Below are 27262 nucleotides of genomic sequence, written 5' to 3'. Positions count from 1 at the left end.
CACGCAGCCGCAGTTGCAGCCAGGAAGCCGGCAGATCAACGCAGTCGCAGTTGTGATCTGGGAGTATGTTACCGTGATTAGGTCGGTCAGGCGGGCGATGCGTCGGCATCTTGTTGTTATAGAGAGGGACTCTGCTTCGTGGTGAATGTGTTCACGGTGAAGGCCGTTGTGTTGTCTGGCTGAGGGTTGGTGAGTGTCCATGTCTGCGCCACACACGCCGTGATTATCGCAGAGCTGCAGGAGGCAGAAGAGGGCGCCATGTCCAACCATAGGCCTCAGCTCTGAAATTTATTGTTGAGGCTGTCATTTTCATGGTTTCTCTCTCCCACGCTGATCCCAGACACCCAGGATGTTTGCGGTTCCTCTAACTTTATTCTTTATTCACAATGTTTTTGTTTTTAAAGATGGTTTGTGCCTGTGCATTGATCTTTGATAATTATTGGATTAGGAAAGAGGAGGTGTTTCCTGGGTGTGTGTTTAGTGTTATGTAACTGCGTTTTTTTCCTGAGCGAAAATGCTTTGCCCCTTGAACTCTCCTGGCAATCGCATATTTATTATCCTACCATTTGTAGGATGACCTTCTTTAAATGTTTTAATATTTACTGGGTAAACAAAATTCTAGTTGTGTATGATTATGAATGTCATTGTTGGATTTTTTTTAAAGCTACTGAAGATTATTTTAAGTTCGTTTAAAAATGGTGATAAAAGTTAGTGATATAACAATATCTTTAGATGTTGGGAAGATGCATTCATACATTGTTACCATTTTCAGCTGCTAAAGAATTTAAAATAGTCCTTACGTCGTAGTTCATTGTTGGAAAAAATCTGAAAGGGGTCAGAAAATATAAAAATGGGGATAAGTATAATGTACATTTTTGTTTTCCTCAGCATCATTACACGTGCTGGATGGACAGATTTCAATTCTCTATGCTTATTGCAAAGATGTTAATTGATCATTTCCTTTTTTTTGCCTTTTTTCATATTTTCATTTTGTCAATTGTTTAACTTTCTATTCTGGCTTTGAAATGTACTTGTTTCAATTAATGGAGCAGTGAGTCATTGTGATCAAAGATTGTCCTGAATTTAATCTCAGTGAAGGGGGGGAAGAAGCTTGGGATCGCTTTTATGACAGAACGTAGATGTTCTGTAAAACACTCATCCGAGCTGTGTTTTGTCTCCCTAATGTAGAGGAGACCACGTTAATTGCTCCCAACACCTCACCTCACCACACCCCCAAGGCACTTCACTATGCAATCGCAGAAGGAGCAATACTTGTTTTTTGCCACCTCCCACTAACGCCACAGACACATCTTTCAGTTGAAGTAGCAATTTACCTGCGTTTCATTTAATTTAGTCTACTTTATTTGCTATTCACAATGGTTTTTCTACATAAGGGAGACGAAATACAGTCTGGATGATTGCTTTTCAGAACAGCAATGATGTGTCTGTAAAAATGACCCTGAACTCCTTGCCACTTCTGGACACAACTGTTTTCTCGTTACAGCATTTCTGTCTCAAACTTATTACAGTAGTCCAGTGAAGCTCAATGCAAGCTGGAGGAATAACACCTCATCTGCTGCTTGAGCCCTCAGGACTCAACATCAGGTTTAACGATTTTTAGTGCGTGATGACCCCCTTCCTTGTTTGTTAACCTTTCCCACTACCCAACGTTCTATCATGAGATGGGACGCTTTTAGTACAGCCAATTCATTTTCAACTATTCATTGTCCCCATTATCATCTATCTAGCTTCTGCTTCTCTGGTTGGCTATAAACAATCTCTTTGTCTGCCTACTGCTTTTTCTGTCATTCTGGACTCCCTCTCCACCTGTCTGCTCAATGCCCATTTGTTCCTCAGCATAAATACCTTTTTTTGGAATTGTTTCTCATTCTTAAGGAGGTTCACAGGATGTGAAATATGTTTTCTCGCTACAGATGCTGCTGGACCTACAGAGTTTCCAGCAATTTCTGTGATTATTTATTACCAAGTATGATATTGTTTTTGAAGAGGAACAATATTAACATCTATATTTCAAATGTATATATTATGTCTGAAAAGACAGTATGTTACTGTTGGTACTGGGTAATTTAGGTTTTAGTTAACTTATGTTTACTGTTCTGAACTACTTTGGAAATTACCTAGTCAAATTCCATGGATGAGTAGAGCCTGGTACTGATACTATTCATCAATTGATTCAAAGGTAATCGGGTTCAAATTCTACTTTAGAGACATGAATGCATAATCTATCCTGATAATTAAATGTAATACTGAGGAAATACTGTGCTCTGAGGTTTCTGTTTGTATTGTCAATGAGCATTAAAATCTCATGGCCATATTTGAAGTATAGGATAGCTCTTCTGGCATCCTGGCCAATATTTATTCCTTAATCAACATTGCTAAAAACAAATTAGTTGGTTAATCACTTTTTTGCTATATGTGAGGCCTTCTGTGTATAAATTGGCTATTTTCTCTGACATTACAACACTAACTTATTAAAAGTAATTAGTTGACTAAGTGCTTTTGGATACCCTGATATTCTAAACAAAGCCTATATATGCAAGATGATAAAAAAAATGCAAATTAAACATTTGTGCATTTGTTGATCAAACCCTCTCCTTCCTGTACTTGCGTACTAATTATCTCTTTGCAGTTCTCCTTTCTGGCTGAGTCGTCATATTCTAAAAATAAACTGGGGCAGTGGTGGGATGGTGGTAATGTCTTTGGACTAGTAATCTCGAGTCCACAAGCTTTCATACCATGTGACCTGGCTAAGAGCTATTTAGATTGTAGTTTAGAATCTATGACAGCCAGTGCCAAGACATAAACTTTGTGACTAATCTTAAATGCTTTGAAGTATTCCTAATCCTAAAATTCCTTAACAAATGTTTGTTTAAATTAGGGTGAGCTTTTAAAAATACAAATAGATTTCCTCTACTTCACCTTAAATTAATGCAGTGTTGACCTTCTAGTTTCCCAGGCAGTGCTTGGGACCAGATTGCTGAAATTCATTGTTTTAAAACTTTCAGATTAGCTTCTTATTTGGAACATTACAGTGATATTAGATAATCTGTCTGTGTATATCGGTTAAGAGAGTATGCTTTTTTGGAGATGGTTGTCCCTTTCCTATTTCTTCCCCCCCTCCCCCCCCCGCTTCTCTTCATCAGTTCCCGGCATGGCAGTAAGTTCCAACTTCCTATGAATCATTTATTCCATGCAAGTAAAGCTAAGATTAACGAAATAACTCAAAGAACTGTGAATGTTGAAGGTCTGAAACAAAGATAGAAAGTGCTGTTAAACTTAATAGCTCTGCCATCATCTGTTGAGCAAAAAACATTCTGAAAATGACCATTCTGACAAAGGTCACTTAATGTTTTTCTCTCCACAGATGCTGTCAGACCTATTGCATTTTCTGTTTTTGTGTAAGATTACCAAAACTGGCTTGTTAAAGGACTATCTGATCAAGATAACACTTATTGTGCAATAAATTGCATAGTTCTATTGCCTGTGTAAAGTGCCAATGGTTATTACCATGGGGAGGATCAAGAGTGAGGCAGGGGGAGGTTGGTTAGTTCAGTTGACTGGATCGCCTGTTTACAATATAGAATATTGCTAACACTGACTGAGATTTCCATGAGCGCCTTTGCTTCTCAAACCCTCCCGTTGCCTGAGTCATGGTGACTTTGAGGTTAAACCATCACCACTTATCTCTCTTTGAGAGAGCAGCCCTACTGGTCCATTAGGACCAAGGTGACTCTACCTTTTTATTGTATTGAGTAGTCAAAAATTTATTTTTTCAGCAGTTCTTTTCTTACAATGAGTATGGATAAGTCCAAGGCATTTCTGAATCCAAATTAAATAAATACTGCAAATCCACCCACATTTGTATGGAGCAGTGAATGCACATGTTTAAGAAATGACCGTAGAAATGCAGATCCAAAAATAACTCCCAAGTCTTTGCATTTGTCCAGTGAAGATATATTTCAACAGTTACTAGTAAGGAAAAGGGTTAAAAAAAACCCAGCAGAGAACAGCTTTTTAAAGATGCTTGAGAAAAGTTATATTGACCTTTAACAATCAAGTTATTTTGTACCACATCCTGTGTAGAATGCTTTTTGCTCACTTCAGTGGATGATAGAGTCATAGAGATGCACAGCAAAGAAACGGACCCTTCAGTCTAACTTGTCTGTGCTGAACAGATATCCTAACTTAACCTAACCTAGTCCCATTTGCCAGTATTTGGCCTATATCTCTCTAAACTCTGGGCAGCCATGATCATATTGAATGGTGCTGAAAATGTGTTGCTGGAGAAGCGCAGCAGGTCAGGCAGCATCCAGGGAACAGGAGAATCGATGTTTCGGGCATAAGCCCTTCCTCGTCGATTCTCCTGTTCCCTGGATGCTGCCTGACCTGCTGCGCTTCTCCAGCAACACATTTTCAGCTCTGATCTCCAGCATCTGCAGACCTCACTTTCTCCATATTGAATGGTGGTGCAGGCTCGAAGGGGAGAATGGCCTACTCCTGCACCTATTGTCTATTGTCTTATTCATATACCCATCCAGATGCTTTTTAAATGCTGTAATTGTACCAGCCTCCTCCACTTCCTCTGGCAGCTCATTCCATACATGTACCACCCTCTGTGTGAAAAAGTTGCCCCTTAAGTCCCTTTTAAATCTTTCCCCTCTCATCTTTAAATCTGTGCCATCTCATTTTGGACTCTCCTGCTCTCCCCCTCCCCCACCGCCAGGGAAAATACCTTGTCAATTTACCCTATCCATACCGCTCATTATTTTATAAACCTCTATAAGGTCACCTCTCATCCTTTTATGCCTCCAACGCTCCACAGAAAACAGCCCCAGCCTATTCAGTCTCTCCCTATAGCTGAAATCCTCCAACCCTGGCAACCTGCTTGTAAATCTTTTCTGAACCCTTGCAAGTTTCACAACATCTTTCCTATAGCAAGGAGACTGTAATTGCGCCAAAGTATTCCAAAAGTGGCCTTACCAATGTCCTGTGCAGCCACAACAGGACTTCCCAACTCTTATACTTAATCACTGACCAATAAAAGCAAGCATACCAAACACTGCCTTCACCGTTCTATGTACCAGCTACTCCACTTTCAAAGAGTTAGGAACCTGCACTGCAAGGTCTCTTTGTTCAGCAGCACTCCTCAGAACCTTACCATTAAGTATATAAGTCCTGCCATGATTTGCCTTTCCAAAATGCAGCACCTCACATTTATCTAAACTAAACTCCATCTGCCAGTCCTAGGCCCATTTGCTCATCTGATCAAGATCCCATTGTAATCTGAGGTAACCTTGATGCTTTTAAAAATAAAACAAGCAGTTGCTGTAAGCGTATATCAGATTTTTCAAAATATAACATTCAAGGGATGTTCCTTTGGAACAGTTCAGGTTAAATGTTATTTAAATTTTGTCACCACTGATGCTTGTGAATAAAGAAAGCATGCATCACACTGTTTGTACTGTATTTTGACTATTGTCTTTACATCAGATTTATATGGTTATGCAGATTAACTGGCAAATTAATATCTAATCAGTTGTCTGAATGAATCACTTTTCTGTACAAATATTTGTATAAGCTGTATTAATTGATAAATTGAAGATGAGCCTGCCTTTCAAATGTGTGTCTTGCTTTAACCTTGTTTGGGAATCTATTTATTTTCTTTGCTGAAAAGAATTTCTTCTGAGATCCATTTTTAACTAGCTGCTGGTCAACTATAAGAGAGATTATGCTCATGTTTCTGCTATTGTAAGTACATTCATTCAAAAAAAAAATTCTGTTTACTTTTTCAGTGCTGAGCATATTGGCTGAAAATGGGAGCGTTTCTGGATAAGCCAAAGATGGAAAAGCATAATGCCAGTGGTGCAGGAAATGACCTACATTATGGACTGAGCAGCATGCAAGGTTGGCGAATTGAGATGGAGGATGCACATACAGCTGTCATTGGACTACCACATGGACTTGAAGCATGGTCTTTCTTTGCAGTCTATGATGGGCATGCTGGATCCCAAGTTGCCAGATATTGCTGTGAGCATTTGTTAGATCACATCACCAACACCCAGGATTTCAAAGTTACTGATGGCATGACTGAACCTACGGTTGAGAAAGTAAAAAGTGGAATCCGAACAGGTTTCTTGCAGATAGATGAGCATATGCGAACAATCTCTGAGAAGCGCCATGGTTCAGACAGAAGTGGGTCAACGGCAGTGGGTGTCATGGTTTCACCCAAGCATATTTACTTTATCAACTGTGGAGACTCTCGAGGTTTGCTTTGTCGGAATGGCAAGGTTCATTTCTTCACGCAAGATCATAAACCAAGTAACCCACAGGAGAAAGAACGGATCCAGAATGCTGGTGGCTCAGTCATGATTCAGCGTGTGAATGGTTCCCTTGCTGTTTCAAGGGCTCTTGGAGACTTTGATTACAAGTGTGTCCATGGGAAGGGTCCAACAGAGCAGCTTGTCTCACCAGAACCTGAGGTTTATGAAATTGAGAGAACAGCGGATGATCAGTTTATTATCCTAGCGTGTGATGGTATTTGGGATGTCATGGGGAATGAAGAGATCTGTGAATTTGTTAAATCCAGACTAGAAGTTAGCAATGATCTTGAGAAAGTGTGTAACCAGATTGTTGACACGTGCTTGTACAAGGTATATCTGAAGTCCTTCCCATTTTACTGTATAGGTCATTCTGTTATAACGTGTGTTTCATCGATGCGAATTTGCTGTAACACAATTGACAAATTGGGGATGCTGTTTCTACAGCGAGAACCTTTAAAATGTGTGTTGGCTGTAATGCAGTTACAGCACCAACACTTTTAAGTGCTGTTTCTAAAGCATGATTTTTCTATATCACGGAGTTGCACAAGAATGCAACCATTGCATTATAGAAGAACTAACTTGATCTTTCATTTTTAATCTTTAATCCATTGGTTAAACCAAAGGGCCACCAAGTAAAGCATATTGTTACCCTGCAGTCTTAAATTACATCATCTTCTATGCAAGTAACCCAGTTAATATTATGTTGTATATACTAGGAGAAAGTGAGGGCTGCAGCTGCTGTAGATCAGAGCTGAAAATGTGTTGCTGGAAAAGTGCAGCAGGTCAGACAGCATCCAAGGAACAGGAGAATCGACGTTTCGGGCATCAGCCCTTCTTCTGAAGAACGGCTGATGCCCGAAACGTCGATTCTCCTGTTCCTTGGATGCTGCCTGACCTACTGCGCTTTTCCAGCAACACATTTTCAGCTGTTGTATATACTAGCAAAGTTCTGGATGCAATTTCATATGTAGCTGTATTCTCCCTAGTCTGGTTGTGTGCTAAATAAGAGTACTGGCTAGGTAACATCAGGACTAGGTCGCTAAAATTACTTCTTGGCCTACTGCTAAGTCTTTAAGAAAGGATCCATAATTTCTTTTGAAATAACAGAAAAATTCAAATTAATTTTGAGGAACATCAGTGAATATAGATTTTGGGTCTAGTAGCGTAACATGTTGGAGTGCCTTGCGTTAGTGTGTAGTGAGTGTGAAAGTGAAGGCATTCTTTTTCAACTAGCAAGTTTGGAGCTTGGACTGGTCATTCATGGGAGATATTGTGCAGATTTCTGACTCGAGGAATGGAAGAAAATGCTAATTGTCATTGAAGGCTATCTCAGTATTGTATTTCTTTCTAGAGCTGCAGATTCATATGACTTGATTTTATTTATAAAATAAGCTTTCAAAAAGCTACAGTTGATAAATAGTTACATTTACATCGGGATGATAGCCAACACTTTCAATGGGCTGTGCTCGAACTTAATGTTGTTACCTATTGCGCTTATCATACTGAAAATGGAATATTTAATTAGTTATCCTACTAATAGACTGCAATCTTATTTGAACTGGAATTGGTTGTAGCTAATGTAGGATTTCAGCCAGTAAACCAGTGTGTTGCTTTAAAACTTTTAAACAAATACTTGATCTTGAAGAGGTAATAAACCTGTAGTAGAATCAAAGTCAGTTAAGCTCGATGGAGTCTATTCAGCACACTGATCCTGTGCCATCCCATCTGTAGCACAATCTGGTCAATCTTGGTCACTCACTGTATCCTTGCATCCTACTAGTTTATTTCCCTTGAGTATGTATTCAGTCTAGTTTAAAATTATTCATCATCTCCTCTTAAACCATACTTGGAGGTATGTTGTTAAAGATTATTGCCACACCCTGCATAAAGATAGTAGTTTTTCTCATTCCCTTCAGCATCTCTTACCCAGAACTTTTAGCTAGTGTTCCTTAATATATGTTAGGAACAGTTTTCTTTGTCTCTCTTTCTTAAACCTGTCATAATCTTGTACACCTTTAACATATCTCCTTCAACCTCCTTTGCTCAATGGAAAACAGCTGCAGTTATTTGTTATTTCATGTCAGCTTAGAATGGATCAAGATGTTACTCACATACCTCCAAGCATGGTTTAAGAGGAGATGATGAATAATTTTAAAACTAGATAGGATACATACTCTCGAGAAATAAACTAGTAGGATGCAAGGATACAGTGAGTGACCAGGATTGACCAGATTGTGCTACAGATGGGATGGCACAGGATCATCAAAGCAAACATAATCTTTATGTCTTTAATTTTTGATTTAGAAATCCATAAACTAAATTTCAGCCATCTTTTTTAAAAAAATTGTGTAAACTTAGTGAAGACAGTGATACATTAAAAAAGTAAAGAACTTGCAAGTGCTTAAGGAAAATACTGCAGAAATGTGAAATTTGATATTAAAATGAGAAGATGGAAATGGCCAGTGAGTCAGGCACTATGTCTTGAAGGAAAGTTACCATTTCAAATTTTATCAGGACCTTGAGTTTTTAATATCTTTAAGGTAGAATTAGCTCCTTGATTAATTGTGGTGTCAATTGATATCGGGTAGGCTGGTAAGTGGAGTTGAAACCACAATTTGATCAGCCATGATCTTTTCGTGACAGAACAGGCTCGATGCACCGAACGGTTTACTCCGTCTCTTTTGCCTGTTCATTATATATGCAGACAACTGAGCCATACTGGAGTGTCATTTAAACAAGAGTGATACCTTTGAATCAGTGCGATATTAAATGCTTATAGTCTGAGTGCCATATGGTTAGTGTAGTTTTAGGATTCATAGTAAACACGCCAACTTTTATTCAAACATTGTGAACTATTCTCAAACATTGTGAACTATTCAAACATTGTGAAACTGCATTCCTCATTTTAGTGCAAAGAATTTTTTTCATTACTGCCATAAGCAAGGGCTTATCAGAAATGCCCAGAATTTTGAGAGAAGGAAAGACTGATTTTAAAAAAAAGTTGAATTTGAACAATTGTAATATTAAAGTAATAGGGGAGACTAAAGCAAAGTAAATAAGATATGGGTGAACAACATTAGTAGATTGACAAAAGATTGAGTAAAGGATAAAGATGAGAATTGAATATAGAAATTAGAATTAGTGGAAGAAAAGGATAAGGAGCTATCCATTGTAATTCTTTTTAGTCTGTCTTCAAATGCTGGTTGAAGTTATTAGTCTTGGCTGGTAAATATTTGGACTTGGTAACTTGCTATATAGTGGAACAAGCATTACCTTACAAAGATCCTATCACTTTAAATGTTTTGCTTTACTAATTTGAGTGCTGTGTATAGTCCACATGTAAAGCTGTGAAAACTGAGTATCAATATTTCTGCCCTTCTGCATATTTGCTGACTATTATAAATTACTATATTTACATTTAAAAATTGAAACTGCCTGCTCAAATGTAGCACAGCTGAATGTGACTGGAGAAGTTTATAATAAATAAAAAAATAGAAAGCATCAATTTAAATGGAACTACATCATGTTTGATTCATGTGGTCCAATTAGTTTGCATCCTTCAATTCAAGTTCATCTGAAGGCTGCAGTTAGTGTTACCCGCTCAGGTAACTTCATGATAGATTGACTGGCATTCTTTAACTTTACAGCAGCTGATATACTAAAGGCTAGGTGGGTTAGCTATGGTAAATGGGTGGTAACAGGGAAAGGTTTGGAGGTCAGTTTTAGTTGGGATGCTTTTTGGAGGGTTGGTGCAGACTCGATAGGTCTAATGTCCTCTTTCTGCACTGTAGGATGTCTGTGACTGTATGTTTATTTTTTTAAAACTCTTTCATTTTTGCAAAACGTAATGGGAATAACTGGGTTCCTGGTTGTATTCCCAAAACTCCCCAGAATTTTCTTATTCTTTATGAATATTTGTTCCTCTATATTTTAATATTAGCAAATGTCTTTATTATGAGCATAAAGCACATATTGAAGGGAAACTTGTTTTCTACCTGAACTTCCAGCAAAAATAGACAAAAACCCTTCATGCACAGATATTGAATTGCAACTTGCTATAAATCTTGCAATTTGTGTTATTATAAAAGAAAGTATATGACTAACAGTATTTTCTCCCCCTCAAACAGGGGAGTCGAGACAACATGAGTGTCGTGTTGATTTGCTTTCCAAATGCACCAAAGGTATCACCTGAAGCAGTGAAGAGAGAGGCTGAGCTGGACAACTATCTGGAGAACAAAGTGGAAGGTGGAGCATCTAAAAAAACACTTGCTACTAAGTAATATAGTTTAAGTTAAAGTGTTAACCCTCTAAGTTCATTAACGTGAACTAGCCAACTAAATTCTATAAATCTTTAACTTCAAGGAGCAACTGAAGATAAGTGATTCTGTCTTTCATTACACTTAATGGATATGATGTCTAATATCTGAGATTTTGTTACAATGGTATAGTTTTAAAATTGTACTTTTATATAAAAACAAAATCTCCTGTAGTCATAATTACAAGTCTGAGCTTAGAGGGGTAACTTCTTGAAAAAAAAATACTGTGCTTTCAGTTGCGTATCTTGTAGCATATATTGTAGATTAATCTTTACTCTTGACATTTTGGCTGTGGGGACCACACCACTTGCAGGACAACCAACTCCCAATAATTCTAATGTGCAAGGTTATGTGCATTGTTAAATTAACTACAGAAAACTACATTGCTGCTAGTGTGATGATTTGTTGGTTGTTTGTTAGTTTTTTTCTTGAAAACAGCCTTTATAAAGTGTAGCTCTGCACAGGAAATGTCACTGTTTCGGTTCTGCCAGCCAAAAAAATGGAATTGTCACTTGTTTGTCTATATACTGTATAATTCTATAGCGGAATGTTGTACGAGGTTGAAACAGAATATCCTCTGTGATGGAAGTTTATGCATTAAGGTGTCCTGGGTATAAGTCTGTCATTCCAAAAAAGGTTTATATTTCTATTTTAAGTTTTCAAGAGGTCAAGTGATATGCAATATCTACAATCTACAAATCTACAATTTGTTCAGCTAGACAGTAATAAGGAATGACTGTAAACAATATTTATCCACAGCCAATAATCCCAATACTACTTTATGAAGAATATTGAAATGATACCATTTGGAACTGAATCTTAACTATGCTTACACCTCATGAATTCACTACCCACAGATCCACATAATTGCAAATTGGCTCAGACCCAATTTGTTTTTTTTCTCTCTTCCCTAATTGACTGGTTGCCGCAGATTAAGTGATCATTCATGTAGATCAGGATTGTGGATAACAGGGATTTGCTATATTAAAAGTGCAATCAAAAATGTACAATTTCAGGCTACCTGATAGCTGCAATAAAATTTCAGATTACTAGATTTAAATCCTAGTCTGTACTGTTTTCCCACTAGGTTGTGCATAACATGCACAATTGAAGGGGAGACAAAGCAGGTGTGGAGGTACCTGCACAACTTAGATCGCTGTGGTTGCGATATGTATTTTATCTCAGTCTTCTCAAAGGCATCTTGGGATGGACATTAAATTCTAGTCCTGCCACTAATGTTCATATCTAATGAAACTTAAAATAATTTTTTTAAAAATGAGACATTGTGCCCTTAAAAGCTTTTTATAAAGGTTAATATGAAATATGTTAAATATGAAATCTGCAACCATGAGTCTGTGAGGTTATCCTACTTAGTTTATAATCTCAAGGCAGCTATGTACTAAATAGGAGCTATGACAATACAGCACACTACAATCTGATGTGCTGTAGCAAAAATGGAGCTTCAGGTCTGAATTTGTCCCTCAGTTGATGCCTGTATAAGTCTATGGTTAGGATTATGTTGACATCAATTCAGGTTGTACATATCAGCCTATTAAGGGAGTACATCAAAGGTCAAATTTCCCGCAGTTTGAGGCCCAAATCTGATTTCTGAAACTTGCCTCAGGGTTGTTAGATGTCATTCAGTGAATAAAACTATCTGAACATTTGAGAATGGTTAATATGTGTGTAGTTGGTCTAGTTTAGTGAAAATACAATTAACATATGTATGCGCAAGCCATATTCAATTTTTGTAAGTATTCAGTTTTTACAATGTATGCATCAATTTTTTGGAGATGTTATTTTCATCTTGAAGTGTGTTGGCAGTGTTATCTCTACGTTGCAATCCCTGTTACCAAATTTTATACATTACATTCCAAGTGACTATTATTTTCCTTCTTAATATAATGAAGAATGCTATTTTATTTATTGAATAGAAAATAAGCCTATTTGAATTATGGGAGGCTGGTGTATTTGGAGTCGCTGGGATCTGTCATTTTTAATATACCTGGTGAAGGCCTTAAGTGAAGCAATAATGAACAAAAGGTGTATATTGAAAAATGATGCACAACACATAATGTATTATTTGAAGTAATATCAAATGTATGCTAATAGCTGGATTACCTTCTGATAAACTATTGCACACCAGCAATAACTCATTTTAATTGATTTAATGTTATTACATTATGCCTGACTTATATCTTGAAATACTAACTTTGCTTAATTTCATGTTGAATCCATCTCTCTTATATTCTGGAAAATGTTTTTAAATGTTTCATGCTACAGTTATACAATCATCTGGTCCCCAGAAACCGTAAGACCACAAGGTGTAAGAGCAGAAGTAAGCTATTCACCCCATAAAATCTGCTCTGCAATTTACTGAGATCATGGCTGATCTGCTAATACTCAACTCCATGTTCCTGCTATTTCCCCATAACCCTCTGTAACCTGATTTGGCAATTTAATGTTTTCACATTATCTTGACTATACCTTCTCCTGCCTCAAAAATTCAGTATTTGAAAATCTGTGTGGAGGAACAGAATTCAAACCATTTTCATTTTGTATGAGTTCAATGTAAACAGTACACCATTTTTGTTTTGCCTTCATTTTAGAGAAAGTTTATAAATGGAAAATTGATGCCAACATTCCTGTGCTTCCTAGTTGTCTACATTTTTTTAAAATAAGAAATTTTCTTTGTGTGAATTACTTTTCAACCTGCCTTCACCTCCATCCCCTCCCCAGGGTGAGAATAGTGGGAATGATTTGTATTCAGTAAACTATTAGGATTTTAAGACAGCGAAAGGCATTATGTAAGCTTTGCAGTAGGTGATTTTAAAAGCATTTTTTACCATAGTAGTGGTACTTCAGGTAACATTGTAACAAACAATTGGTTAGCTCCCTACAGATAGATCGGTACAATGGACATACATATAGGAATAAACTAAATGATGATTAATTACTAAAATTCATGCCTGTTATTAATGAGCTTTGTTCTGTGGAAGTACCTTTTGATTGCTCTTGCCTGTGACTGGTAAAGGCAGTTTATTTTGACTTGATTGCAGAAGAAAGGATGATGTTCTAAGTTTATCAACTTGTTGGCATTTTTATCTCTGCATTTTAGTCAAATTAGAACTGTAAGAAGGGTGTTTAAGGAAATATTTTGTGACAAAAGGTATTAATGTAATGCAGTCATTGCTTAATGTTTGCACACAAACTCTAGTGTCACAATTATCTGATATGCATAATATTGAGTAGTTTAGTTATGGTTTATAATATATGGGTAGCAAGTGGCTGTAAATCTTTTATTTTTGTATAGTAAATTATATATAGGATGATTAAAATTCAACATACTGATGTAGATAATATGTTAGCCATATTTATGAAGATATGTTGAACGCTTCTAATAAAATTATTTACTGAATCAATTCTGACATCTTTGATTTTTTCATTTGGCTAAATCTTAGGAAGTATTTATGGACGATTTCACTAAATTTGTTCTGCTTCAGTTAGTCTCAATTAGAGTTCAAGTCTTCAGATTGTTCCCAAATTAAAAACTATACTCTTACAAATATATTTTTTCTTTTTATTTATGTTGTTATTCATGTTAAATGTGGACTAATGATACTTTTCAATCCAAAACATTCAAATTGCAATGCAGTATTTAAAATGTTAATTAACCATTTGTTCTCTATGCACAGATATGAACAGAAGTAAAATATTTTTCTGACTGACAAAATGTTCCACTGTTACACTTATCCAGATGATGCTTCTTAGACAAGAATATTGCTATTATAGTTAGCTCATGCAAAACTATATAAAATTCTGTTTTGGTGTGATGGGTTCACATTTCATAGTTGCTGTTTATGTTTTAGTATATACATTTCTGAAGTTCTGTTATATGCATACAACTTTGATATGCATGTCCCACTGACCTGGAAGTCCTTCTGATTCCCCAGAAATCTTTGAGAAGCAGGGTGCTGAGGGGGTACCAGGTCTAGTCCAGGTGATGCGTGCTTTGTCGTCGGAGAGCATCCCAAACCTCCCACCAGGAGGTGAACTAGCCAGCAAGTGAGTGTATAATACGTGGAAATAATCTTTAACTAAAAATCTAATTGCACTGTTGAAAGGATCTTAAAGGGGGCTGCTAATCACCTGCAATTATGTCTTTTTTTTTCCAGCACGACACTTGGCTCTTTAAATGACTTTTCTTTAACAGTAAGAATGGACATTATTCCTAGAGCCAAGAGAATAAACTTTGACTCAGCATTTCAGTACAACATCTTTGTTGAAAAGTGGTGATGAATAAATTGTAGGTGATATGAAAGCATTAGACAATATATGTTGATTGGATGATATAAGTAGTTATGTTTCATACATACTGATTAACAGTCCCATTTTAACCCTTTGCAGTGCAAAATGAAATTAATTGTCTTTTATTTGTGTTGATGCTGAAATTTGTAGATGATAGAAAATAAACAGTTGGTACTTAAAATGTGAAAATAAAACAGACTAGTATACACAAATGTGCCAAGCAGAACTCGTAAATTTTGACTCTTGGGTGATTTTGATCCGATGTACCCTTAAAATTGGGAATTATGATTTTAAAACTGCAATGTCCTTTTTTTGTTTTGTGCTTCTTGAATTGTATTGAATGCTGTTAAATTAAACCTATTGTTTGTCTTCATAAATATATGGTTTTTTTGCATTTAAGTTCCATGTGCAATTTTGTTCACAAGACCATACAATTCATGTTCAAATGGCATAAAATTCAATCTAAGGTATGAAAAAGATACTGCGGGTATTTAAATGAGATTTTTGCCTGGTTATGGTTGGTTGCTAGTTTCATTTCTGTTTGAAAAATGTATTTGTCACCTTTGGTTAATAGTAAAGTGTAAATATACTTTAACGTAACTAAAGCAGTACATTTTTTGTACAAGTTTTTCAAAATTGTGTAATTTATATTTCTAATGCAATCAGGAAATTCCTGACATTGCCACGCTGGATGATGAAATGGCCTTGAGTGAAAGGTTATCACTTTTTAATTTTTCTCTCTCACAGTGAAAAAATTTCAGAGAAGTAAGATGTAGCACAACACTAAACTAAATTTATGAAAGAAAGTTTCAAAGCAATCCGTCAATAATTAAGTGATTGATTTTAAAAAATGACAATTAAAACTTGCTAAACACCAGAGTTAACTACTAACATTGTTTTTGCATTTTTGGTTAAGAAGCAGAGCTAGAGACAGAAAAAGACTAGGCCCCAACTCCTGGATATCAAGAATTGGGTGGAGATTGGTGGGGTGGTTTTGGTGGGGGATCTAAGGAGTTAGGTTTAACTAACGCTGAAATTGGTTCGTCTCTTGTGGTACACACTTCAAATTGGCCTTCACAGAATTCATAGGAAGGCTGGACGTTTCAGCCTGAAATTTCCTCCTCCCCCACCATTTTTGGAAAAGAAAGAGGCAAGGTTGGGTGTGTATTTGCCTCTCTGTTATTCTGTAGGTTCACATACACACATTGTCGCATGCATACTCCACCCCTTCCCCCCCCCCACCCGCCCACCACCCCACACACACACACACCAGGATTCTGTCCCTTCCTCCCAGCTCTGTGCACTGTTATTCTCCATTCCTTCATGTAACATCAGCTAGGATATAGGTCATGATTTGTAGAAGGTGGAAACCAGGCTGAAAGAGAATTAAATAATTACGATTATAGTTGAGCAAAATCATGAATCAGAGTCTTGGCAGCACATGACTGAGCTGTAGGTGAAGCTGAGCCACAGCTCAGCTGGAACTGGCAGTATCATGGAGTCAAAGCAGGTGATCTTAGTGATGAAGTGGCTGTGTCATGAGAAATTTAAACCCTTGTCAATTTAACAGCAAGGTTGCAAGTGGTCTGCTTCGGCCTTATGTTTGCCAGGGCAAGGGGTCGAGTCAGTTGTGAGAGAATTGAGTTTATGATGGGAACTGAAGACAATGACTTTGGACTCCAAATATTTGAAATTTCTGCTCATCCAGTATTATATGTTGAGCAAGCAGTTTTACAATTTCGAGACAGTGGAAGAGCCAAACGAAGTGGACATGAGGTAGAGATTTTTTTTTCCTGTGTACACACAAGCTGGTTTTGTACTTCAGATGATGTCTCTGATCAGCAGCAAGTAATTGAGAAATGGGCAGGGCTAGAAATAGATTTTTGAAGGACCCTAGAGTTAAAGAAGTTGGAAGTGAAGCCATTGCAGATGATTCTATGGCTATATAGGGATTCAGGCAAGCGTAGGCCCACTTAGTTGAACAAATGTAGATTTGGCAAATATTCAATAAAACAATACTTCAGTTTAAATTCAGATGTATTTTTAAATTGGAAAATAGTGTTATAAAGTAAAAATGATTTTAGTAAAACAGCTTTTGCAATAAACCCAAATGATGTTTGTTTGAACGAACTTTGCTGAAAATCAGTTTTCCTTTGTCAGTTTTGCGGAGCACTTAAACAAAAGCCATATCCTATTGACAACCACCTTACTGTTGCAATTTATTATGGTTTGTTTTTAAAAAAGCAATAAAAATCTGAAGTAGATATTGTTTGCCACACAAAGGCAACAAAAATGAAGCTATGCACATCGGTTCTCCCGTGGCCAATCAAAAGTAAGTGGCATTTTCATTTGCTGTTGTAATGTTTTTTCACAAACATTTGATAGTTCAGTCACCTGGGATTGTATTGTAATTAGTGAATGACTTTGCAATGTGAATTTTCAAAAACTGCTCTTACTAGTAAAGAGCCATCTAAAACTTCTTAAATGTTGCATACTTACAATTTACTTTAATAATGTGTGAATCAAATGGAGATCTGGATGATCTGTTGAAGCTTTAATGTTAAGAAAAGCTGCCCTAATAGTAACCTATAACTATTTGATTGTCATAAAAACCCATCTGGTTCACTGATATCTTTCAGGAAAGGATATCTGCAATTCTTATCTGGTCTGGCCTTCTTGTAACTCCAAATTTACAATAGTTCGGTTCACTCTTAACTGCTGTCAGGGCATTTAGAGCTGGGCAAATAAATGCTAGTGATGCTCACATCCATATATGAATTTTTTTTAAAAAGGTGACTGACACATTTTACAACTTCAGAAGCATTTGAGTATTTATTTTATATCAATATCAACTTGAATATGCAATGAGAAATTAATGTTCCATTTTAACTTCTGTTTTCATTTTTAGGCAGAGTGTTGTTGAAGCAGTTTACAATAGACTGAGTCCCTACCAGGCTGACACAGTGAGTAATCACACATCTAATTCAAATGCCTTAATACTCATCATTTCTATCCCAGAAGATTGTATAAGGTAATTGTATTAGTGAACCTCTTCATCTATGATTAGAACCAATCAATGTCATTATGATAGAAATGTTTTTTGCTTCAGGCAAAATTATTTTCAAGCTGAGAACTTGCTGTTATTAGCAATGACACTTGTATTATAACACATCCTCTTCACATTACGAATTGTCTCGATAAAAAGAAACTATTAAATGATACAATATTGCAGTACAGAAGGAGGCCATTTTGTGTGCTTGCTCTTTGAAGTAACAATTCAGTTTAGTTCCCCATCCCAGCAATTTTTCCCAAGCCTTGCAAATTATTCTTCAAGTACTTGCCTTTTGAAACTTATGATACAATATGACTTGTTTAACTTTTCAGGTAGTGTGTTCCAGATCTTTAAAACCTTCTGTGCAAAAAAAATTCCCATTTCCCTTCTGAATCCTTTCCCAATCTGTGATATCCAGCGACAGACATATTTGCCAAAGAAAGAGAGAGCCAGCAAAACCTTTCATTACTTTGAATACCTGTATTTAGTCTCCTTTTTCTGCCGTGACATAAAGAATCCTAGATTTCCCAAAATAAGTTGTTGAAATGACCCAACAGGACTGCAACATCTGTGCAGAGTGAAACAGAGTTAATGGTATGAGTTGAGTGATTCTTCTTTGAAACTGATGCTCCACACAAAGTTAAAAATCTCAACACCAGGTTATAGTCCAAAAGGTTTAATTAGAAGCACGAGCTTTCTGAGCACTGCTCCTTCATCAGGTGGTTGTGGAGTATAACATGGTCGTTCTAACAGGTGAGAGACTTTATTGAAAAAGACCTGGATTGTTTGTTAAAACTCTCATCTGTTAGAACGACCATGTTGGTTTCCAGGTCTTTACCAATATATAATTTCAGTTACATCACGCTGTAAACTCTTGCTATAAATTCTATGTCTTATAATCTTATACTCCACAACCACCTGATGAAGGCGCAGTGCTCTGAAAGCTAGTGCGTCTAATTAAATCTGTTGGACTATTACCTGGTGTTGTGTGATTTTTAACAATGTCTTTGGTCTCATTAGTCACCAGTGTGTGGAGATTGTTAAAGATAGAATCTAGTTTACTGAAAGGACCAACATCTTAGAAATGTCAAAGCAAAACCACTTCTCCTGCACAATCCCTTAGTGTAATAATTCCTGAAGCATGGTTGTTCTCAATCATTCAGCAACCTTTTGGAAAAATGATTGATCCAAGATGAGAAATTTCTTCACCGTGTGCTAAGCCCATGGAATTTCACTACCACAGAAAATGGTTGAGGCAAAAACATTGTTGTAAAGAAGAAGGTAGTTATAGCTGTTAACCCTAAAGAGACTAAGGGATTTGGGGGTGGGTAGGAAAGACATCTGCCTTTTACTGCCTTACGTGGCTTAGTATCATACTTGTTTAGGACCACTTCTATGGGCTATTCAGCTTGATGATCAGCTATGATCATATTAAATGGTGGAACAGACTCCAGGGTCGAATCGCCTACTCCTCCTGTCTTCCATGCTTCTATGAAAAAAAAAGCACACTAGAGAACTCTGTTTTATCTTGGCTATTCTATGATTCTTCTATGATTCTATTAAATACTTAAATGCATTTGTCCACATAAACTCCTCTGTTAGGTGCAATATTGTACTTAAAATATTATTCTGATGTCTGAGCTTGACTGATTTAGAATAACAGCTAAATTACAGGATGCTAAGAATTCTTCTAAAATAATATAGCTATTGAAATTACCCTGTTATTTCACTCAGATTGTAATGTTAATTTGTTATTTTCAGAAACCAGTAACAATTCTGATAATTGTGGCCAATTTATTTTTTGAAACACCAGTGTATCTAACCTGAATGTCTTAATGGCAACTGTCAAATGATATTCTTCAATCCCTGAACAATCGCCTCATTTGTTTGTTAACACTTGTTTTACTTCCTTTTATCACCTCCAAGTAAAAGACCAATTTGACATATTGTGACTTGAATTCTGCCTCCCAATCTGATCACTGCAAAGTTTTGCCTAATTTCTCCAATTGACACAAAATATGTTAATAGGTTATGCAGCTCAAGTTTTTTAATCTACCCTGCCACTATAGGGAGTATTATGTTGATTAATACTGCCCCATATGGAGGCAGCAGGAGCCAGGATGGACAAAAAGTCCAGTCTACCAGCTCCATCTCAAACTTGGTTCATCTTCCCAAGGATGACAGGAATCACCACATCTGCGTGAACATCAGCCAGGCGAGTAGCCTGTTAAAACCCATTGACAAGAATTTTCCAATTGGTTTTCTCAGACCCATAAAACTTGTAGGGCAAATGGGATGGCACAGTGGTTAGCACTGCTGCCTTACAACACCAGGGCCCTGGTTTTGTTTCAGCCTTGGGTGATTGTGCAGAGTTTGCATGTTCTCCTTGTGTCTGTGTGGGTTTCCTCCCACAGTCCAAAGATATGCAGTTTAGGTCGATTGGCTTTGCTAAATTGCCCTGCAAGGAGGTGTATGTTAGGTGGATTAACCATGGTAAATGCAGGATTACAGGGATGGGGTGAGCCTTATTCAGATTCTTCTCAGGGGGTCAATGCTGACTCGATGGGTCGAATGGCCTCTATTTGCGCTGTAGGGATTTCTTAACTGTACGATATGGGAGTGGAATTAGACCACTTGGCCCATCAGGTTGTCTCTGTCATTTGATCATGGCTGCAATGTTTCTTAACCCCATCCTCCTTCCTTCTCCCTGTACCGTTGATTCCCTTAATAATCAAGCCCCTAGCAATCTCTGATCAAAGTACACTCAGTGATTTGGCCTTTTGTGACAGTAAGTTTCACAGATTAACCACGCTTCTGCTGAAGAAATTCTTCCTGATCTCAGTTCTTCAGTCTGAGATTCTAGTTTCTCCTGTTAGTGGAAATATTTTCTCCACTCTGTCCAAGCCTCTCGTTTCACTACAAGTTTCAATGAGATCCCCTCCGCAACCAATCCTTTTCGGCTCCATCGACCCGCTCCTCATACAACAAGCCGTTTATCCCTGAGATCATTCTAGTAAACCATCTCTGGATACCATCCTTAGATACAGGGCCCAAAACTGCTCTCAGCATTTCAACAGTCCCTGCTGTTATACTCTAGCCCTCTTGAAATGAATGCTAACATTGCATTTCTGAACTGCCAACTGAATCTGCATGTTAACCTTGAGAGAATTCTGAACGAAGACTCCTAAACCCCTTTGTGTTTCAGATTTCCTAAGCCTGTCCCCATTTAGAAATAGTCTACGTCTCTGTTCTTCCTACCAAAGTGCATAACCTCAGAGTTTCCCACATTGTACTCCCTCTGGCATTACTTTGCCCACCCTTCTAGCCTGTTCAAGTCCTTCTGTAGTCTCCATGCTCACACAACACTTTTTGTTCCTCCACCTATCTTGGTGTCTACTGCAAACTTAGCAATAAAACATTAGTTCCTCACTGTGTCATTGGAACTAGGCCAGTTGACAGAGTTGGCCACCCCTGTTTGCCTAGCTATAATAGCAGCCAGGGGCTTTCACAATAGTGACACAGCTGCTGATGTATTTTAAAATTCCAGGTTTCTAAACGTTGAACAAAAGATGAACAAATGGAGATTCTCTCACCTTCTCTGCACCTCTGATCTGGAGAACTTCCAAATTGAGATCTTAACCACCATCCTTAATTGGCTTGCTGTCTAGCCAATAATTGGCCAAACTGGAGAAAATCATGGCCATGTGATTGTTTCCCACAGTGCAGGTTTCAACCCACGTTTGATCTTGATATCCCATCTCAGCTAAAAGAGAGAAATCCTGCTGAAAACAGCAAAACTAGAAATTGAAGCCACTGTAAAGTAGTATGAGGAAACTCTTGTTTGAAGCAACTTAATTTTGAAACCAAGATATAAAAGCTATGACATGAATTTAATGTTCTCACCGTAAAAATGTGAAAGTAAAGGATTAGTGAACTTAATTTAGGGCTGATTTTAGATCTGAGCATTAAGGTTTGGCTGTCTTTTCTTTCAGGGAATGGAAAAGTACAGATTGCATCCTGAACTGAGTTTGAAGCCACCTAAAATTCGGAAAAGTTTGAAGTAGCATTAAAACTTGCAATTCTAAATAATAAAGCCGAGGTTCCTCAAATAACCATTTATCAAGTAGAAGTATTGGCCCCTGAGGTTTGCCTTTTTCTTTCATGACCATTAATACAGTTCCTTGTTCTTATTTTTTAGTCTCCTTTCCTTTTCCAGTTGTTCTTGCACACAATTAGCAATCTCAGAATAAGTCCAATACAGGGTCTTGCATCAAAGCTTGGCATGCATTATCATTCCTTACTTTAGCGTACAAAATACATACTGTGTTAATGAAGCTAAACACTCCATAAGTTATTTCCAATTTGGAATGGAGGAAAGAAGGAATGAGGTGGGAAAATAAATGTTACTACTCTTGTTGATTAGCTTCTCAAAAAGAAACTTGCCTCAAATGATGTTGTGAATAAAAATTTTCATGACTCACCTGGCATCTGTGTGCTGCAGTGGTACTATCTTTATACTCTGCGTTTTACACTGTGATTTTTAAAAATAGCGGAAAATAGTCTGTAGGATAGAATTGGTGCATTTCACTTAAAATAACTAATTTTCTTTTAAACAGTGCTTTCAATCAGCAAAAATTACCTTGGTGGTAGTGGCTAGAAACCAGTATGTTCTTTTATGCATGCACTGACCACTTCCAGTGGTCTTTCCTCATTGATCTGAGTAAATATTGTAGTTTTAACATCCTCCAAACTAACTGATTGATGTGGTATAAAGGATGTATAAAACTTCAAGCTCTTGCTTTTAGGTGGTTTCAGAAGATCAGAGTGTGCATCTGATTTTTTTGGGATTGTTTACCCTTAAACAAACGGGAGAACAATTATTTATTAATTATCTGTTTATAATCTTCTTTCAAGTTTTAAGTTAAGAAGACATTTGTATGAAGATGATAGTGCCATAGTTATGAGTAGTGAGTTCTCACTGCCAATTAAATTGATGCAATATGAGGTCGTCTGACATGTTATATACTTTCCCCTCCAGCCCCTACGCTGTCCTTTTTCACTTTTATACTGCTGATTTTCATTAATATGTGATTATAGCTGTGTCCTGAGTGAATGACTTCTTCTGCTTTAACTGGAAGGATTGTCTCAACCATGGGCTCTGTCATTGTGCGATTGACTTGTTTACAACACTTTAATATTAATTTTGTTAGCCATATATTTTTAATTCTTTTGCAATTTCATTCCCTTTGTCTGTCACTCCAAGGATGTTTTTTGCTACTGTGTGATGCCCCATCAGAAGTGAGAAGTACTGTTTGATAAGAGCTGCTCTGCTGTCCGAGAGTCATAATTCTGTTTTGCCAGAAAGTAATGTTTGTGAAGTCTGGAATTTAGAATGGCTGCTACTTGATTTTGAATGGAGAGGTTGACTGTGACTGACTGAGATTGTTAAAATTCAAAGCTACTGGATGGAGTATTGCCAACTACTAATTTATGTCAAATATCCACCACAGAAACTTTGCATGTTGTTTTATTAAAAACTATAAATCCAGTCAGTTATTTTGGTTCTTAACTCTTTACAGTCTGGGTTGTCTAGATATTTCTGCACTTTTTGGCACTCCAGACTTTAAAGGGTTATGCTTCTTTTTTTTTAACAAGGAACCTTCATCTCCTGATGATATGTGGTAACAGCTGACCAGGAGCTTGCATATATCCACAATCAAGGCCATCGCATATCTGCGAATCAGAAGTCTGCAAAACATTGTTGATGTTGCGAAGGAAATTCAACAAGGGTGTGAATACAATACCGGAATTCAGTAACCAGCAATGATTCACCTAAGATCTGATTTATTTACGGTGGCTGAAAATACGAAGATCGAATTATTTCCACTATAAATTGGGCATTGTTTACTTTAATTTTATTGACTGATTAAAAGTGCAATTCTGTTTTATTTTAAGAAAAACCTTCTATTTAATGGAATATGACATCTTTGCAAAATGTACTGGGTAGAAAAACTGACCAATATTCCCTGGTAAAGAATTTGCAGTAGAAGTGGTTTATCAAAAGTAAAATCCTCTTCATGGAATTTTTGTTCCTATGTTTAAATTGAGCCTTGGGTAAACTATTCTTCTAATTATGTCCCAATAACTGAGATTATGAATGCTCTGTAAAATTTTAATTTGGATTTGGCAGGCCAAGATGTGAGTATGTCACAGATTAAACTTGAATGATAGCATTCACATTATTGTCGGCATTTTAAAAGCTGACTTTGCAGTGCTGGTGCAAGTGATTTATTGGGAATTATATAATGCCCTGTCTCTCATTTTGAAAAATTCTAGCTAAGGATTTACACTATTAAATGGCCCTGTATTCTTGCTGTTAAATAAAACATCCACCAGATTCTAGATTTTCTCGCCATTGTACTCAACAGCTAGTTATAATTATACATTTTAATGCTGCCTTTCCAGTTCCAAAAATTAGTGTTCCTTATTTATCTTCCTGGGTTTATACCTTTGTTTATGTATCATCAGCTGGACAGACAGGTGAGCAGACCACATGTATTTAAGTTGTATTGCTGTGTCATCCAGTAGATGTGTTGTCTGTCATGGTGAAGACCATTAGGTTAGGTTTTTTCCACCCAGAAGATGGCAACCTTTCACTGACTCATTCCGCTTAAACAAATCACCACGAATGATGCTAGATTCTTCTTCCAGCATTGGAATGGAAGTTTGTGATCACAGATAGGTGGTGAGTTGCATTATTGTCAGGATTTGAAGCACCAAAATACTTCCACCATTGATAGCATATAGAAACTTTGCATATGATCTGTACTCAGTCAAACCTTTTACTTGTTCCTTTTCAGCTGTGTGTGAATGATATAATAGGTAGAATTCCTTCCTAAAATCATGAATAAGAGATATGGATGCATTATTGTAATTCATTAGCAATTTTTATTTCTTTTTTGATATTCGACAATCTGTGGCATTATATAATAACCTCTAAATGTATTCTTCGAGGATAAATAGTGCATTTCAGGATTAAATTGGCCTAACACTTTATTCCAAGTGATTCAAATGTGCAAATTTTTCAAAATGAATTTTGAATATTTGCTAATAAGATTACTTTCTCATTGGACTAAATATTTCATTCATTAGAGTTAACAGTGGAGAATTAAACATAAAAATGAGGTCTATTGCAGGGTGGGAAAGTTTTATTTAATGTATGTTCAAAATATGTGGATTAATGGTACAGCGTTAGATCTACATGTTGAGTAGGATTAGTTTCATGGAAAAGGAATTGGTTGTGACACTGGATCAGGTTTCCTTATACCACTGTGACCAGACAGCTTGATATAAGAGATTATTGAATGAGCTTCCAGCTGTTTCATGTTCTGAAATAAAAAAAGTAGCTTGTGACATTGGATTTTCTTTTAATCTCATCAGAGCAAGAATTTTGTTTTCTCCATCATGGTTTAAAATTGCATTGTACAGAACTTCAGTAGAATGGAATTCTAGTCATAATAAATTGATGCTTTTTAATGGTTTTTGGCATAGTGCTATCTGGCTACAAAACAGATTCCATTTTGAAGACAATGCCCAAAAGTTCTTTTTAATTACACTATCTATAATTCCCAACCCAAATGCAAAAAAAAGAGTAAAATGTTCTAGCTAATGAAGCAACATATGTTTGCTTGTTTGTTGCTACTTCACAATACTTTTCATGTAGTTTAAAATCTGAAGTTGCTTTAGGAGCAACTTTACTTAAATTTTCTCCCATATTTGCTCTCTAGTATAATTCTGTTGTGCAGACCTGACTTAATAAATTTATCATTGAGCAAGGTGAATTTCAACAGGAAGTTGAGCTCCAATATTCCAGTTCTCTGGCTGAGACATGGAATTCACTGCTATGCCTTTTGAACAACCAGTATAATTTAAGGAAAAAAAGAACCAGGCACAATTATGTGACATTTTACAGGGTAGCATTATGAATTCTAACCCATCTCTCCATTTTTTAAAAAAAATCTGCAGTTATAAACTAGAATATTGAGATGGTTTTTGAAATATCATCAAATGGATCTTGTGTGGAAAATGATTAAGTTATGTATTAATGTACAAGATTAATAAACTTACAAATTTAAAGTGTGCCCTTAATAGTCAGTACTTGTGATTTTAAGTAAAGATTGCTTTTTACAATCCATAATGAAATTTACATTACTGGCAAAATAGTATGTTGACTAATTTTATGAAGAACATTATTCCCAAGTGCATTTTCTAATTTGAATTGTTTGAAAGGAATACTTGTGCTCAAGACAGTTGACTGCAAATTTTATGCAAATTTAAATTTACATTAAATGAATATATTTTAGGTAATTTTTGAGTGGGGCTGACCAGAAAACTTGCAAATGACGAGTTATGGAAATTCTGATTAGCTTTAAATGTAGATATTCAAATGATTACTGGACTGTTCATGGTCTGTTTTCCATTGAATGTCTGTTATATTTTAAATAAAATTTATTTTAATATATTTTGGATAATTGCTTAGAAATACAAGTTCCATTGGACTATCATAATGACCAAATTGCATAATTAGTTCAGTACAGAAGTGTTGGAGAAATGGGTGAAATGTAAGAGGGCAATTCGGTTCTAAAATTGGCTCATCCTTCATGTTAGTTTTGTGAACAAGCATCAATTTAATCTGAAGCATTTATTGTCTTTTGTATAAATTGTCAAGTGCACATTTACTTTACCCATCATTGTGGAATGATGTCAGATAAATGAACTTTCCCACCCACTGTTGCTTATGCTATGTGTCAGAAAATGTAACTGTAATCAAACCAGTTTGCCTTACTTTGTTCTAGAATAGCATTTGTCCCAGCACATTGCAAAAGAAGGGATTATATGCCGCTTTAGTCTAAAATTTGCTGTGCCTATCTTGGAAGAAAACCTTTTGAATTACCATAGATATTCATCCTCTACAGAAATATTGATTGTTTATGATGTTTGTTATCAGGTTGCATCTACATACTGCTGGACTTCACTTACAATCGATATATATTTTTACAGATCAAAAATAATGGCATTGGAAAATATTTTAATTTCGCATAGAAATAATTCCACTATCAGTGAGAAGTAATTTAAATTTTATATTCAGTTTATCTCACACTAGAATGTATTGTTTGACGTGTAGAATATGTAACAAAATTTGGTACATTATTGTTCAGAGCAATTAAACTGTTATTGGAAATTGA

At 36.4% G+C, this 27262-nt stretch overlaps 1 protein-coding gene across 3 annotated transcripts; it reads left to right on the top strand.

Annotated features, from left to right (window-relative positions):
- Window positions 1-40: 40 nt before the first annotated feature.
- ppm1aa (protein phosphatase, Mg2+/Mn2+ dependent, 1Aa) lies at window positions 41-27262 on the top strand. 3 transcript variants are annotated; one of them, XM_043697261.2, is made up of 6 exons: window positions 42-189; window positions 5814-6671; window positions 10469-10586; window positions 14611-14722; window positions 17874-17928; window positions 23597-27262. In XM_043697261.2, the coding sequence occupies exons 2-6, from the start codon at window positions 5835-5837 to the stop codon at window positions 23642-23644; spliced, it is 1170 nt and encodes a 389-aa protein (XP_043553196.1). In that variant the 5' UTR covers window positions 42-189; window positions 5814-5834; the 3' UTR covers window positions 23645-27262. The 3 variants fall into 3 exon arrangements, with proteins under 3 accessions (XP_043553194.1, XP_043553196.1, XP_043553197.1); XM_043697262.2 differs by having other exon boundaries at window positions 43-189; window positions 23673-27262; XM_043697259.2 differs by lacking the exons at window positions 17874-17928; window positions 23597-27262 and adding an exon at window positions 14833-15501 and having other exon boundaries at window positions 41-189.

The sequence above is a fragment of the Chiloscyllium plagiosum genome, unplaced genomic scaffold (genome assembly GCF_037043375.1).
Source record: "Chiloscyllium plagiosum isolate Xiang-an unplaced genomic scaffold, Cpla_swu_hap1 HiC_scaffold_8, whole genome shotgun sequence".
In the NCBI taxonomy this organism is placed as follows: domain Eukaryota; kingdom Metazoa; phylum Chordata; class Chondrichthyes; order Orectolobiformes; family Hemiscylliidae; genus Chiloscyllium; species Chiloscyllium plagiosum.
Note: the sequence above shows the minus strand (reverse complement) of the source record. Positions and strands in the feature narration are given on the sequence as shown.

Bases quoted from the DNA above. Each gene is read 5' to 3' on its own strand.
- ppm1aa (XM_043697259.2), top strand. From the start codon at position 5,835: ATGGGAGCGTTTCTGGATAAGCCAAAGATGGAAAAGCATAATGCCAGT. The intron at 6,672-10,468 runs GTATATCTGAAG...CCCCTCAAACAG, and splicing joins TTGACACGTGCTTGTACAAG to GGGAGTCGAGACAACATGAG. The intron at 10,587-14,610 runs GTGGAGCATCTA...CTGATTCCCCAG, and splicing joins TCTGGAGAACAAAGTGGAAG to AAATCTTTGAGAAGCAGGGT.